This window comes from Cygnus olor, chromosome Z, assembly GCF_009769625.2.
Source record: "Cygnus olor isolate bCygOlo1 chromosome Z, bCygOlo1.pri.v2, whole genome shotgun sequence".
Taxonomy (NCBI): domain Eukaryota; kingdom Metazoa; phylum Chordata; class Aves; order Anseriformes; family Anatidae; genus Cygnus; species Cygnus olor.
This window is the reverse complement of record NC_049198.1, coordinates 39,358,788-39,374,526: the sequence shown is the minus strand read 5'-3', so window position 1 is coordinate 39,374,526 and position 15,739 is coordinate 39,358,788. Positions and strand designations below refer to the sequence as shown.

Genomic DNA, 15,739 nt, shown 5'->3' with positions numbered 1-15,739 from the left:
TTTGGAAGGTGAATTGTGCAGGAAATGCTGTGTAACCCAGCTAGTTGAGCAAAAAAAACCTGAGAGCGCCACTGTGTGAACAAATGAATGAGGGATGCAGGCACTATTAAATTGTCTGTGGGAAACTGAAGGGATCGCACTAATTAATACCCAGCAAAATCAAAATTAAACTGTGAATGGTTATCCCCAAGGTGCTGCTCCAGTTCTCTTACAATGGAAGGACTGAAAATTAGATACCTGCTTCTTGCATGCACAAAAAATATGGAGTATCATTATGTTTGTTATGAAATGGGCCATGAACCTTTCTCTGCCATTCCCCAAAGCAAGCAGGCATGTCCTACCCATGAGAGCACAATTCTGGGTACAGAAGCATGCCTTTAAAACAGAACACATTTGAGAGGGATTATTCAAGAGGTAGACTACGTATGTGGGTAATCTGATATTACAAATAATAATAACAAAAAAGTCAGTCAGCCAAAACCCTTCTCAGACCAGGCATGAACTGTGTGAGGGCTGGAGCCATTGTGCAAGATATCACCACAGAGGCTGTTAGCACGGTTACGGGGAGGTAGTGCCCCTGTCAATTTAAGGGGAAAGGTTCTAGATACCGTATGGGATTCAGGAATGGTTTTATGACAAGTTTATTAGAGGCTACACGACAGTTATTTAGGGATGCATTTAGGGATCACCGGTTGCAAGAGATATTTTTACCGGGTTCATGTGCCTTTGCTAGGAGCCTTTTAAAACTGGTGTTGCACGCCGGAATTTGCCAACAATAAGAAAAGTAAAAGCCACGTAACTGAAGCAGCCTGTGCAGGCTGCAGTGCAGACAGCACATTTTCCACGAGGGCTGAAGAAAAGCCCCGTGTGTGTGTGTGCCCTGCGCCGTTCCCGTGCCCAGCGGTGCGTGCCCGGGTGCAGGTGAGAGCCGCGGGGCGCACGCCAGAGAGGGGAAATTCGGGGTGGCGGCGAGGAGGAAACTTTTCCCCGACGGGGACAGCCCAGAGGCGGAGGTCCCAGAGCAGCGGGGTACCAGAAGGGGCGGCCAGCCCTGCGGGGCAGCAGAGGGGCAGGGCGGGCCGGGGCGGCACAGGGGGTGGGAGCCGCTTTGTCCTCCGCAGACGGGTGCGAGGGGGCACCTCGCCGAGCAGCATAAATACCCGGCGGGGGAGGAAAGCGAGGCACAGCCGGGCTCCGCTCGCGGTGCCCGAAAACCGGGACCACCCCCCCCCGCCCCCCGGACCTTGCTCCCACCCAGCGGGTCGCCCCCGGGGGCTGCGGCGCCCCCATCCCCGACACGACCCGAGACCCCCCGCCCCGATCCGGGGCTGGGTCCCGCCGCCGCCCCGCTCGTTCCCCGCCCCGCCGCGCTCCCGCCCCGCCGCCGCCGCCAGCCCCGGCTCCCCCGGCGCCGAAGATGCTGCGGCTCTGCCTCCTCGCCGCGCACGGTAAGCGGCGGCCGGGCAGGGGTCTGGGGGGCGCTGCCCACGGGGTGGGGGGGGAGCGGAGCCCGAGCCCCCCCAACCCCCGAGCCGGCCGTGCCGTGACCGGGGCTGGCTTTGTCCCTTTGCAGCTCTGCGGCTGGCGGGGGCCGCCCTGCTTTCGCCCGGGTCGTGCGCCTTTGAGGACAGCGCCTGCGGATACGAGTGGGACTTCGCGCATCTGCCCTGGGCGCTGCACGGCGAAGGTAAGGGCGCCGCCGGCACCCCGGCACGCTGACCTCCCCATCGGGGCGCTGCCGGCATCCCGCTGCCGGTGTCGGAGCGGGGAAGCCCCCCCGGGGAAGCCCCGGGTCCCCGCTCGCCCCCGTGCGCGCTCCCGCTCGCCCCGTGTCGCCGTGCGCCCCGGGAAGGTGCGCGCCGCCCCGCGCAGGTTCCGCCGCCGCTCTTCCCGGGATGCCTCTGAAACAGCCCTCCCTCGGCTCTCGGTCCCTGTCGGGAATAGGAGGCTTATCAAAGACCAAAAAAAAAACACCACAAAAGAAAAGAAAAGAAAACAAAACAAAACACAAAACTCTGCCACCACCAAACCCCACACATCTGTCAAATTCCTGCTGAGCAGCACTGCTTTTTCCCTAAGTGTATCTTGGGCTCTGCTGTAGAAGTGGGTGTATTTTCAGGGCAAAAGGTGACCTGCGTGAAGAGTATCTTTACAGTATTAAGGCTTTAATCCACTTTATGGTACCTACAGTTCAACAGGAAACATGCATTACCATTTCAAGTTGTATTAGACTTTATTGAGACTGCCTGCCATTCAAAGGAACAAAATTCAGGTGATATTCAGAATTTCCTTGCAACTGTATCCCTTACCTGGTAAGTTTTTAGTGTAGGCTCCTACTTTTGACAGAACCAATGTGAGCAAACAAGACGCTAAACAAATATAAACACAATGTTGTTATAACTGGGCATTTCTTTTTTTTTTTTTTTTAAATTGCTTTTGATTATTTTATGGCCATAATGTCATTCATAAAGTGAAAGTTGCATTCACACAGTAAAAGGAACTATGGGCTTCAAACGTTCCTAAGCTCCAAAGCAAGCACCAAGAATAATGTAGAGGTGAGTACAGGTACAAAAGAGGTAGACACCCTCCATCACTCCTTGTCAGTGCGCCATTCAAAGCAGGATGGTCCAGATTGGTCATTCTACTTGTCACTGAGTTTATAATGAGCTTTTTTTGTGCCTTTTTTTTTTTTTTTTTTTAACCCAGTTCCCACATATGCAAAGCAAGTCACCCTAACCGTTAGTCATTAGTGTTTGGGAATGCCCAGAGAGTGCCAAGTGAGAACAGGCTGTGAAGATGTCTCAATTTCCCGTTAAAATAATTCTTGTCTTCTCACTTATTTAAAGATACGCAAGTTTTCCTGCACTTTTGAGGATACTACTGAAAATTTAGTGCCCATCTCTGCTTTCCCTGCTGTGCCTGTTAACCTCATGCCCCTTCAAGCCGCCCGGCTTGGCAGCAGCACCGCTCGTGATTAATGGGAAGCCACACGGTCATGGTACTGGTTCAGCTCCATGGGGCTGTGGGACGCTGGGAGCAGTACCTACGGAGATAAGTGAGCACAGTGTTGTGCCCATTCATGCTACAGTGCTTCAGAAAACAGGGAAATTTTGTCAGAGGTTTGGATCATCAACAGCCGGCATTTTTTGGCCTGCAGAACCGTACTTTGGTTGTTGTAGTTTGATTCTTGCGTTTGACCATCAGCATACCAGAGGCTAATACTACTGCTAAGCTTCTGTCACTGTAGGTCTTGTTTTTCAGAGAGATATAACTGAACTGTCCTGCTCTGGGAGGACATGTGGCATACCAGCACTTCTAATCGGTATACTGTCAGTATTTCCATTATAAACCCTTTTTCTGCAGTCTGATATTTAATCATAGTATGTCATTCCATGCAAACGTTTGGCACACAAAGTATTATCCCCTTTGGAAATGCATTCATATAACTGTAAATCCAAACGATGCAGATCTATGTGGCAGGTGTGCAAACCAAGTCTCTTTTACTCTTTTACTTAGTAAAACTGTGCTTCTTTTGTAGTGCCAGGCTCTGGTATTTGCAGGTCAGTGTATGTGTGTGTGGCAATCTGCTGGTACAACAGAGGAAGTTGAGGATAGGAGTGGCAGCTTAGCTTTGAATTGTTCCACGTCTCCTCGCATTGCTTCAAAATTGTTTTATAATTTTAAAATATGATTTGGAATATAGTTATATACAGAGCAAATCTCTTCTAGGGATTATCTGACTTGCAGTGTAAATTCTTTCATCTTATAAATCTCTCAGTAGTGTGGTCCTGTGCCAAACTGTCAAGATGATGTAAATATAACTAAAATCCTGCCCAGAAATTTCCACTCCATACTTGAAAGTTTTTTGCCCTGTTGCCAAGGAAGCCAGTATCTTCTGAACGGCCAGGCACAGGTAGGAAGTAGGAGGCTGAATTTTGCTTTTGTTTACAGCTGTGCATTCCCACTAAAAACAGCAGGTTTCTAAGATTGGACTAGTTTTTTATAAATATCTCTGGCTTCTCTTTAGTATTCTGGTAGTAATGGGGAAAGAGACCTTTGTTTAATAGTATAGTTTATATAATTTGAAAGATTTTTTTTTTTTTTAGCTGAAGCTTTGACACCTGTAGTTGACTGACTTTTAAGGGTCCATTTTAGTGTAAGTGAAAAAAGAAAATCAAAACAAAAATGCTCAATGCTAAAATGGATAGCTCTTCTGCTTTACTCAGAACTGTTGAATTGGGTCCTAACAAAGGGGGTGGTTGTAGGATACCAGCTACACAAGAAATGATTAGGACATCTTCCCTTAATATCTGTCCAATGGATCTGTGTTCCCATAAACTCCTGCTTCACTGAAACCCTCTGTAAGCTCATGCTCTCTCATGTGGCTCTGAATTCAGGAAAAGAGCCCTCAAGTCTGACCACCAAGATACTGTCTTTAGCTGTTAGCTTTTAGAGTCAGTCATCTGCTAACCTCTCCGGTGTTCACATTTTAGAACGGTAAAAGTTTTTAGCAGACAATCACTGTGCAAAGGAAAATGTAAAAAATTAGAAATAGCTGAGGATACAGATTTCTTGCAATCTTACCTATGACTGAGAGGCATGCCCAGCTGAGGTCCAGAGCCCAGGCTGGGTAAATATAGCATCATGCTTGTGGCAGCATGTTTCCTAATGTGCTAGTTCTGCTTTCAGTGTATGTTGCGGGAAGAATGGGGAAATCCCATGCAAACATGGTGTGCTTCATGAGGGAGGTGTTTGTAGGATACCAGCTACACAAGAAGCATGGTGATGTGGCTGCTCTGGAAAAGGGCTGCATCACTTAAAGCATGGATCTGAAACCTGATGAGCAGCGGATGAATGTGTGTGTGTATGATGGATGGAGCAATAAACTCTGAAGTCTTTAAGTCACTTAGTAGTATAGATAAACCAAGATGCCAATGGTCCACTTTAGCTTCAGAGAAGTAGGTATGATCCCATTCTAGCATAAATATTTCTTCATTCATGAGTCCTCTGAACAGGAAGTTTATGTACTAAAAAAAAATAAAATAATAACAACAATAATAAAAACTAAGTGTAAGACAGTGAAAAAAACTCGTTGGAGTCAATTAAGTGATGAGAAACTTAGAAAGCAGATCTGTATTCATCACCACTGTGCTATTTTAGGACAGCTGGAATACCATGCCACTCACCACAAACATCCACGGGTAAATTTAGAATGAGTTCGTGTCCAGTTATGCTGGGGCACAGAGCTTTGCAGAAGCATAGTGGCCAGCTTCCACAGACACTTACTTCTGTGTCAGCAGTGGATGTGTCAGAATTAGAGATGAGTTGTGAGGGAAAGACATAGTTAATTTTAATGCATAGTGTAAAGCTTCATGCGGTAGGATCTCACCAAATGATCTTGAGATTTTGTTTAACCGGATCAGGTAGTATTTCATAAGGCACATGTGCTTTGTAAATGTAATGATGCTCTTTACCAAGCATAAGACTACTTTCTTTTATTGTGCTTTAAAACAAAGGAAGATAACATATGTAATAGGCAATAAACCAGAGCAGAGTAGTAAGTAAAGCTGCTCAGATCCACTTGAAATGGGAGCAGGAAACATGATCTCCAGCCTGTCCCAGCCATTCTGCAGGGCTGGGCTGGGCCTTTTTTACTTTCGTCTCACCTCTGTCCAGCGCAGAGCAAGCCATAACCTGACTGTAAAAACATCCTGCTCACAGCAATATTGTAAATAAGTTTCATTAGACAAAATAACCACGGCACATCTCTTTTGTGACTCTGGACGGTCTGTTTATATTTTTACCAAGAATAGCTGTGCAGTATTTTGTGTGCCTGTGTCTGTGGGTATGTTTTGTTCTCAATCTTCCTTTATTTTAATGGGGACCATTTTAATAGTGCAAGAAGTAATGTGTATTTGGGCCATCAGCTCAAATTTGCCCTCAGAGGGTTTGTTGTGCTACATCTGTTTGCCTAGATTTAAGCGTTAGATAAGAAATGTGTCTATTACCCCTGCAAACTACAGGGAAGAGAGCTTTTTTATCCCAGCAAAGTGCTCTGAAAAGCAGGTGATCTTTGTTAAATATGCCCATGCGCTGCCAGCTGCAGTGGACCTGGAGCTATTTTAGTAGTAGTGTCAGTAGTTTTTGTACAGTTGTCTCCTTATCACCATTGCTCTTCTGTGCAGTGTTGTCAAACAACTTTCACTGTTGATGTATAGTGAGCTATGCGGCACTGAGCTGCTGAGGCTGTGACTGGTAGTTGATATAGCCATAATTCATCTCTTAGGCTCATTGACTGCTCTAAATAATGTATGTTGCTTTCCTTTTTAAATTCTGGAAGTGTAAATTACTTCAAATCTCATGTTTCCATGGATATATTTTTAATAACATGCACTTCAGAGTTTTAGAATAACATTTTCTCTTTCTGTGGTACTCCAAAGTGGTCCCATCCCTAAAAGAAAAGTTTTCATTCAGAAAAGGGATGTAATAAATTACAACATATTTAAAAATTACCTGGTTTTCTTCTCCATAAATTATGCCTGCATTTTGCTGCACCAGTCCAAGGCTCTGTCTCTGTGATATACTTTAAATGAGCATCAGTCAGGTAATGGTTTACAGTAAGCCGGTAAGCTAGCAACATCTCGAGCAACAGTGTCAGGAAACTGACACTGCCTTTTGGGACATACTTGTCATTTAGATACACTTTAAAATGGTTTTGAGATGGAAAATAATTTCAAGCGGCAGACCACTCTTCCAGGGCATCAAGTAACCCAGGCACGAGAGCAGCAGCATACAGAATCTCTAATCTAAACACGGCACGCATACCATTTAAATAGCTTACATTCACAGCTGTGCCATATGACTTAAAACTGACCTTTTCTGACCTAAGCTCTGTTATCCTGAATGCCACATCGTTTGGATGTAATGAAACAGGTCATTAGTAGTGATCCTAGATGTTGCTGCACAGCAAACACAGTTCATGTCTGATATGTGCTACCTCTTGCTCAGCTACAAACCCACTGGCAGATCCATTGGCACGTCAGTAGTCTCAGTTTTCTTTACATCTACCTGCAGTACTTTCCTGTACATGGGGCAGTATGAAATGTCTCTGTAATACCTCTGTCTTTATGTAATCCTCAGGTGAGACAAGTGGTCTCACGTGTTCACAATAACTGTGTAACTGGGAGTAAAGTAGGGTAATTTAGGGAGACTTGCACCAGCTTGTACCTAGCTGCAGCAGCACCAGGATGGCATACCATATGCTAGCTCACTGGCAAGGTTTTCAGCTGGTGAATCCACCCTGTCATGTGAGCTTGTTGTTTTGGGTCCCCCATTCCTGTAGCCTGGGCATCTCTTCACTGAATGCCACTTTGCAGAGCAGAGAAGCCCGAAGACCTGGCACATGGTCTGTTTTCCCTTGACCTGATAATTTAAATGTTTGTCTTTATGGCCAAAATAATTGCATTTTGAGTGACAATTCTCCTTCCCAGTCACTGCTGAGGGAGAAAAAAGAGGACACTCTCACATACTTCTGGGACATTCAGACTCTCCCATTCTTCTTATTTCTCCTTTACCTCTGGTGCTGTGTTTCCTGTGCATTCCACTTTGACTGCTCAGCTGCTACTCTTCTCTTAACAGCTCTCTCTCTCTCTCTCTTTTTTTTTTTTTTTTTTTTTTTCTATTTTCTTGCTCAGTCTGTCAACAGCAGATTAATAGTACTATATACGAGTAGGATTCAGCCTTGTTCCAGCCTCGCCCTTGTCTTCAGACATGAGTAGGACATCTGACATTTTGCTCACCCAGGTATAGCTTCCTGTCCTTGGCTTCTGAGTAATAGCATTTATGTTGGACTATGTCCAAATAAGGGTTATTAGTATGCTTTTTGATCATCTTGTGGAAAAAGATGGCCAAGTGTACTTCATATTCACGGAGGTCTTCATCATCAGCTGGCTGTGCATGAGACTTTTGATAAGTTTTGGCTTTCCATTTTCATGGGAGAACAAACAAATCCTAAGTTGTTATCAGTGAATCACTGCATGAGAGATGAGTTTCAAAGCATTCCTCCTCCTCCACAGGACAGAAATGTCTTCAGAAGTGTATTTTCGCTTACAGCTGTTAGTGATTCAGCACTTAGAGAATCAACGAACTATTTTAGTGTGTTTTACACCGAGCTGTGGAGGACAAGAGAGGGAGGACAGCTGTTAAAAAAGTCTCATTTAATGAATATACCTGCAACTGCTGAAAATGGGCTAGACTTTAATTAGCTTGGAAACAACTAAAAATAGGTAAAATATACCACTAGAATTTGGAAAAAAAAAAAAAAGAGAGAGACAAAAAACTGGATGAGGTCAAAAGAATGTTTAGGAGACGTGATATAGGTCAAAGGAACTCTGTCAAAAAATAATTGGCATGCAAACCCAGAGGATAACTGATTCCCTCTGAGTAAGAAAGTTTGTAATTCACTACTAGGATGGGACAACTTGTATGGTTCTCTACCACTAGGATAGGACAACTTATATGGTTCTCTACCACCAATGCAGCAACATAAACCACGAGTATTACAAACTGCATTGCATCTTCACGTCTGAGCACTGCAGGTAGACATGAAAAACTAGACCTGTGACTGTGCAGCAGCCAATCCATATAAGACCAGCTCATTTGGACGTTACCTGGGCTAGCTTTAAGTTATAATGCAAGTGTGTGTGTCCGTTGCACAACCTGCCCAGAGAGACCAGTGTCACACCACTGCAGCTTGTGTGTGTAGGCAAGGTGACCATGCCCAGAGTCTGTTCGAGAGGCTGCAGGATCTGGGCTTGTCTCATTTGAACGTTGGAGGGTGAGGCATGACTTCCTGCCTGAAGTCACAGCTGCTGTGGCTGACTGATGGGGAAGGATAGAGACCAGTATTAGGAAATGTGTCTACCTTTGTGTGTTTTTGTTCTCCATTACTAGGAATATTAGATCTTACTATATTAATTAAACATATTAATAAAATACAATGTCATTTTATTAATATTAATATACTAATTATATATAATATAATATAATATATTTTAAGAATATTTAAACAATATATTTTCAGCTTCTGTAATAAACTGGATATGAAATAGAAGGACCTGTGGGTCCTGGTGGACGACAGGTTGACCATGAGCCAGCAGTGTGCCCTGGTGGCCAAGAAGGCCAGCGGTATCCTGGGCTGCATTCAGAAGAGTGTTGCTAGCAGGTCACGGGAAGTGATCCTCCCCCACTGCTCAGACCTGGTGAGGCCACAGCTGGAGTACTGTGTCCAGTTCTGGGCTCCCCGGTACAAAAAAGACAGGGATCTCCTGGAAAGAGTCCAGCAGAGGGCCACAAAGATGATACGGGACCCGGAGCATCTTCCCTATGAGGAAAGGCTGAGAGACCTGGGTCTGTTCAGCCTTGAGAAGAGAAGACTGAGAGGGGATCTTATCAATGTTTACAAATATTGTAAGTGTGGGGGACAGACAGATTTGGCCAACCTCTTTTCAGTGGTTTGTGGGGACAGGACAAGAGGCAATGGCCACAAGATAGAGCACAGGAAGTTCCACACCAATATGCGAAAGAACTTCTTCACGGTGAGGGTGATGGAGCACTGGAACAGGCTGCCCAGGGAGGTTGTGGAGTCTCCTTCTCTGGAGATATTCAAGGCCCGTCTGGACGCCTACCTGGGCAACCTGTTCTAGGGAACCTGCTTTGGCAGCAGGGTTGGACCTGATGATCTCTTGAGGTCCCCTACAATTCTGTGATTCTGTGAAACTGGATGGATATTGACCTTGTACATATTGTTGAAACTGACAAAATACATACACAAATCTGTAAAATCATTTGCTGAAAACAGCTAGAAATGTTTTCAATTTTCTGAAAATATGTAAGATTTAAACAATTTGAACTAAAGTTTCTTTCTTGCAGTTTCAGGCTGCATGCACGGCATGAGCTTTTATATACAGGCAATCAGTGAAACTGCTGACAGGCAGTATAAACCACTTTGTGGTCATTGAGTTTATTACTCTACATAGGTAATTATCTTGAAAAAGAAGAGGAAAGCCAACCATTTGCCAGTTCATTTTTTGGACAGAAGGGGAAGTATTTTCAGAACTCTCAAATTCCACAATAAATTATGAAGTCAACAAGGGTCAAGATCTGTAGTGAGTGAGGAAAAAAAGTTTGTACTTGCATGGAAGGATTACCACAGATTTTTCAGAAGCATTTCTACTAGGAACAAAAAAAAACTTGTTCACTTTGTATATGGTTTAGATTCTGTACAGAATTGTAACAGAATCATCCTGAAAATGTTCTAATAGTCATATACAGAATGCTTTTGGGTGGGAAACTTTAAAAACTTGTTGAAAAAATAAGCCAAATGCAGTGACAGTTACTTGTCTTATGTTCCCCTTCCTTCCTTCCTTCCTTCCTTCCTTCCTTCCTTCCTTCCTTCCTTCCTTCCTTCCTGCCTTCCCTCCTTCCCTCCTTCCTGCCTTCCTTCCTCCCTTCCTGCCTTCCTGCCTTCCCTCCTTCCCTCCTTCCTGCCCTCCTTCCTCCCTTCCTGCCTTCCTGCCTTCCCTCCTTCCCTCCTTCCTGCCCTCCTTCCTCCCTTCCTGCCTTCATCCCCCCTTCCTTCCTTCCTGCCTGCCTTCCTGTCTGCCTTCCTTTCTACTTTTCATCCTTTTTTTGTAGTTCTGTAGTATTATGTTCTGAGATTTTTCATCCTCAGCCACCATTTGCAAGAGCAGTACAGGCAATGCTATTTGGATGACTGATTAAATTTATCAGACAAGGTCAAACCTTCTCAGGAAGGTCACATCTGAAGAATATATGCTTAAAAATGGATATTTTCCCTTAATCTTTCAGTTTTTATTGTCTTAATATAACTTTGTAACAGTAGTGTAACAGAAGGCCAGATAAAAGGGCAGTGTAGTCATCCATGTAACTTCATACAATGCTTTGATTGCTTCGAAGCCTCTGTATCATTTGAACATATTTTATTACTCTCATTTAAGAGAGTGAGCATCATTTGCCCTGTATCTCCCCATGGTTCCAGTCAGCCAAAGATTCAAGTCTGATTATTATAGCTCTTTCTTGAATGATAATAAAGCCAAAGATTCCTAAAATATTATGTAACAATATAGTGCATGCCGCCTTAAAAATGCTCTTTGATAAACAGATTATTTCTCCCTACACTATATAGCTGTTCCTGCAACACATTTTCTTTTGGCAGACATGGCTCAAGGTCAGCTTGTTAGACAACTCCTGTAATTTGGGTAATTGTGTTGGTGTACTTTGGAAGCTGTTTTAAATAGATGTATTCTCTGATAAAGTGTGAGCTGCATGTTGCTAACATGTTGTTCTGTTCTGAAAACCTTACGAGTCCTAGTATGAAAAGATCCATGAATCATAGTAATTAGATTTCCATTTGAAATCAAAGTCTTTTAGAAAACACAGACTTCCCAGTTTTTAATCAGCAAACAGTTAAAATACTTAAAGAGGATCTATTATGACTGCAGGTGTTTCTTCACCTTTGCTGGACCTTAAACAGTATTTCATATTAAAAATGTTGGAAGAGCTTCAGAAAAGGGCAGATTATATCTGTTGTACAGAAACCCATAGTGAGACGTAGTTTTCAAAGGAAGTCATTCTCCACCAACTGATTCTTAATTTTTTGCTGTTACATCACAACAATTGACCAAAACTGATTTGAGGGTATGACTGCTGCCTTGTCTAGCACTCTGGTTGGACAAAGGTCAAAGCAAACTTCTGTGTGACAACGGTGTCTCAGTGTGAATGGTATCATATTCAGTTTTGAAGCAGATGTATTTGTGGTAAAAAGTCATGTCTAGAAGGCAAGGAGGCCAGACAGTCCTCCTACTCGCTCTATGAATAAGCAGGGTATTTCACTGTTTTCTGATAATAACTCTAAAGATCATGTTTTAATACACTGTATCTAAGAACAAAATTTAGATTAACTATGTAAACACTTCAATAAAGCTCTAAGTGCTTCAAAAAGCTTTTAAGAGCACTTAGTCATGATGAACACTTACTCATCTCTACATCAGATGTAGAGATGGATAAACTAAACTCTCCAGTGTCACCCTCTGATTCACTAGTAGATCTTGCAATGGGAATGTGTCTCCTTTCACAGGCCCATTTTACAGTTGCTGAGCTGTATTTCTTCCAGCCTGGAACATGTAGAGTTTTTTTGTTGTTGTTGTTGTTTTTTGTTTTGTTTTCATTTCAGTAGCTATCATGAACATGATTTGGGAAACCCACTGAGTATGGTTGTTGTCAGCAGGCAGGACGAATACTGTTTGGAATAGGGAGCTGTGAAATATGGAAAGGATGCCATTGGGATTTTATGGCTCTCTCTTCACTCCTGAGGTAGATGATGAGGTTGGTGCCTGGCTATGAGAATCCAGGCTAATCTCATATTCATATAGATAGCCATAAAACAAAGTCACTACTGAGTTAAAATCTTCATGGGTATTGGGAGCACTGGGAAGTCCTTTGGGAACATATTTTGTGGTTTTTTGTGTTGTGATAAACTGAAGTACTCTAATTATTTTCCAGTGTGTTGCAGAGAAGTCATCAGTTCTTCTGGGCATAATCTGAGAATAGCAGGGTGGAAGGAAACCGTAGGCCCAGGAGCTATAACAGGAGGAACACAAACTCTTCATTGCATGGGATGGGGATAAGATATGTTTGAGAAATATTGTGGAAAGTCTGAGTGGACAATAGATATTTTTCTATGTTTATGTGGCTATTGTGCCATACCACTAAACCTCACAGGAATCTCCTCCCCTCAGGAGAGAGAATGTGCCTGAGCCTGTCAGATTTAAAACCCATGAGTTCTGCCTTATTTTTTCCTTTCTTTATATATGTAGATATTGCAAAAGAATGATAAGGTTTGTGGCATATTTTCTTTGGAAATCAATAATGCTGACTTTCTCGGGGAGTTATAAATAACATTCTGACTTTTCCCTGACTCTGTTTCCTGTTTCAGATGTTGGCAGATCTTGTATGGCACAGCTTTATTGCTATGACTGGGTATAACATCATCCCAGCCAGAAAACTTTGGCTAGCATTTGGATTTTTGAGCTGCTGCTGATATGCTTTTTCTGTTTCAGAAATATCTTGGTTTGCTGAAGTTCAGATATGTACTGTAGAGAAAATGCATAAATACAGAGTTGGGTGCTAAGGGCTAATATAGAAAATCTGAATAGAGGAAAATACAATAGGAAAAGACAGCAGGAAAATCTGCTTCATTTTCTGTTAAAGAAATGTACCCTCTCGTACGGGAGGGTGGAACTAATCATTGTGTTCTGTATTTAAAACTGTCTCTGAGGCAACAGAGATTACTATTATTGTTTTTAGTACTGTTGATATTTGCAAGACTATATTCTTAGAGGTGTAGTTGCTTTAGGGATATAGTTAAATCACCATCCTTGGAGGTATTCTAAAGACATATAGATGTGGTGCTTAGGGACACAGTTTAGTGGTAGACTTGGCAGTGCTAGGCTAAAGGTTGGACTTGATCTTAGAGGTCTTTTTCCAACCTGAATGATTTCTGTGATTCAATAATTCTATATTATGGGGAAAGCAATAAGAGATGTAGCCAAGGTGTGGGGGATGTAGAAGTAGATCTGCCTTGTGGCTTGGCTGCTCGTTCACTGCATGTGTGCCGCAGTTGAACAGTAGAGACGGCCAAAGGCATACTTCACAACTGTTTTCAAAGTGGAGAAAAATGATTTCTCTCTTTGTGTACTAAGGCACTTTAGTTGTAACCAGTTTAGAAATATGAAGTCCCAGCTTCTTTTGATGATGAATTAACTGGAAACTTAGCTGCTGAGGCTGTGGCATTCTATGCAATGAGAAACTGAAGAACAGGGAAAGAGGGCTTCCATTCTTAATTTGAAACTTTTTGAATACTTTTAGCACATACTGCATATTTTTGCACCTGGAAGTTCTGTGGTTTTTATTTTTTTGTTTGTTTTGTCGCTGTTGTTGTTTGACTTTAAGTATCTTCACAGTTCTTCACAGAGGAGTTCTTCACAGAGAAGCTGATGAAGTATGGGTTGGGTGAGCAGAGAGTAAGGTGGATTGAAAACTGGCTGAATGGCCAAGCCCAGAGGGTGGTGGTCAGTGGCACAATGTCCATCTGGAGGACAGTAACTAGAGCTATACCTGAGGGGTCAATACTGGGACTAACTCTATTGGCTTCGTTAATTATCTGGATGGTGAATTAGAGTGCACCCTCAACAAGTGTGCTGGTGACACGAAACTGGGAGCAGTGGCTGATATGTGAGAGGGTTGTGATACCTTCCACAGGGACCTCAACAGTCTTGAGAAATGAGCTGACAAGAATCTCATGAGGTTCCATAAGGAGAACTTTATGCACATGGGGAGGAACAACCCCAGGCACCAGTACATCACTACTGACAAGCTGGAAGACAGCTTTGCAGAAAAGAGCCTGGGGGTCCTGCTCTATTATACCAAGTTGACCATGAGCCAGCAGTGTGTTCTTGTGGCAAAAAAAGCCAGTGGTATTTTGGGCAGCATTAGGAGGAATGCTGCCAGGATGTTGAGGGAAATAATCTCCTCAGCACTGGTGAGGCCATGGCTGGAGTACTGCACCCAGTTCTGGGCTCCCCACCACAAGAGAGACATGGACATACTGGAGAGACTCCAATGATGGGCCACAAAGTTGATGAAGGTACTGGAACATCTCTCGTATGAGGAAAGGCTGAGAGATATGGGACTGTTCAGCCTGGAGAAGTGAAGGCTCAGGGCAGACCTTTTTAGTGTATAGAAATACATGAAGGGAGACTGCCTAGAAGACGGAGCCAGGTACTTTCTAGCGGTGCCCATGGACAGCACATAATGGACATAAACTGAAACGTGAGCTTTCATATCAACACCAGGAAACACTTTACTATGCAGGTGACTGAGGACTGGAACAGGTTTCCCAGAGAGACTGTATTTTCCCTACTTGGAGATCTTCAAAAGCCACCTGGACATGATCCTGGGCAACAGAGATCCCTGCCAGCCTTTATCATTTTGTGACTCTGTGGTATCTTCATTTTTTCAAGTGAAAGATAAGAAAAGCCCTTCTGTAGTCATGTTTTGTGTGCAGAGATCTCCACATACATCAGGGAATGTGAGAATTTCTGCTACTTTTAAAGGTAAGAATTAAACAGAGTATATGTACATGTGTATAAACTCTGCACCCTCATTTGAGAGAGAGAATTAAAGTTCTTTCCAGGTACCCTGTTGGATAAGAGATCTCTCAATTGTTACTAACAGGATGTGGATAATTTTTTCCTTATTGGTATTTTTCAGGATTGATTATCATGTAGCTGAGTTTCTCTAATGCACGACTGCAAGATTTCATGGGAAACAGATAAGCTAAATGCAGCATTCTGCCGCATTTTGCAGAAGGGTCTGTTCTTCATCATTTCCTACTTTTTAGTAATTTCCATTTGAAGACTTCTTGCTCTTTGTTGTGTGCTGTTTTAGACACAGTTGTTATGCTGAGGAAGGTTTAGCAAAATACTTCTGTTGCATATAATCAGCCTTTGTAGATCTTTCTGCAAATGAATCTCCTTGACTGAAAGTGCCATCTCATAGCTGTTTAATCAAGTGAGCTGAGTTCATTTAAGGACACATGACAGAAAAAATCAGAATTCAGACCATATGACTGAGAGCACAGTCCAAACGCTTCTTAAAC

The 15,739-nt window shown here is 43.3% G+C and overlaps 1 protein-coding gene across 1 annotated transcript in view; it reads left to right on the top strand.

Moving 5' to 3' along the window:
- Nucleotides 1–1,328: 1,328 nt before the first annotated feature.
- MAMDC2 (MAM domain containing 2) overlaps nt 1,329–15,739 on the top strand; it is a 64,825-nt gene continuing 50,414 nt past the window's right edge. The window contains exons 1-2 of the mRNA XM_040540312.1: nt 1,329–1,448; nt 1,574–1,687. Coding sequence (XP_040396246.1) covers nt 1,418–1,448; nt 1,574–1,687 — 145 coding nt within the window. The 5' untranslated portion in view covers nt 1,329–1,417. The remainder of the gene's footprint in view (nt 1,449–1,573; nt 1,688–15,739) is intronic.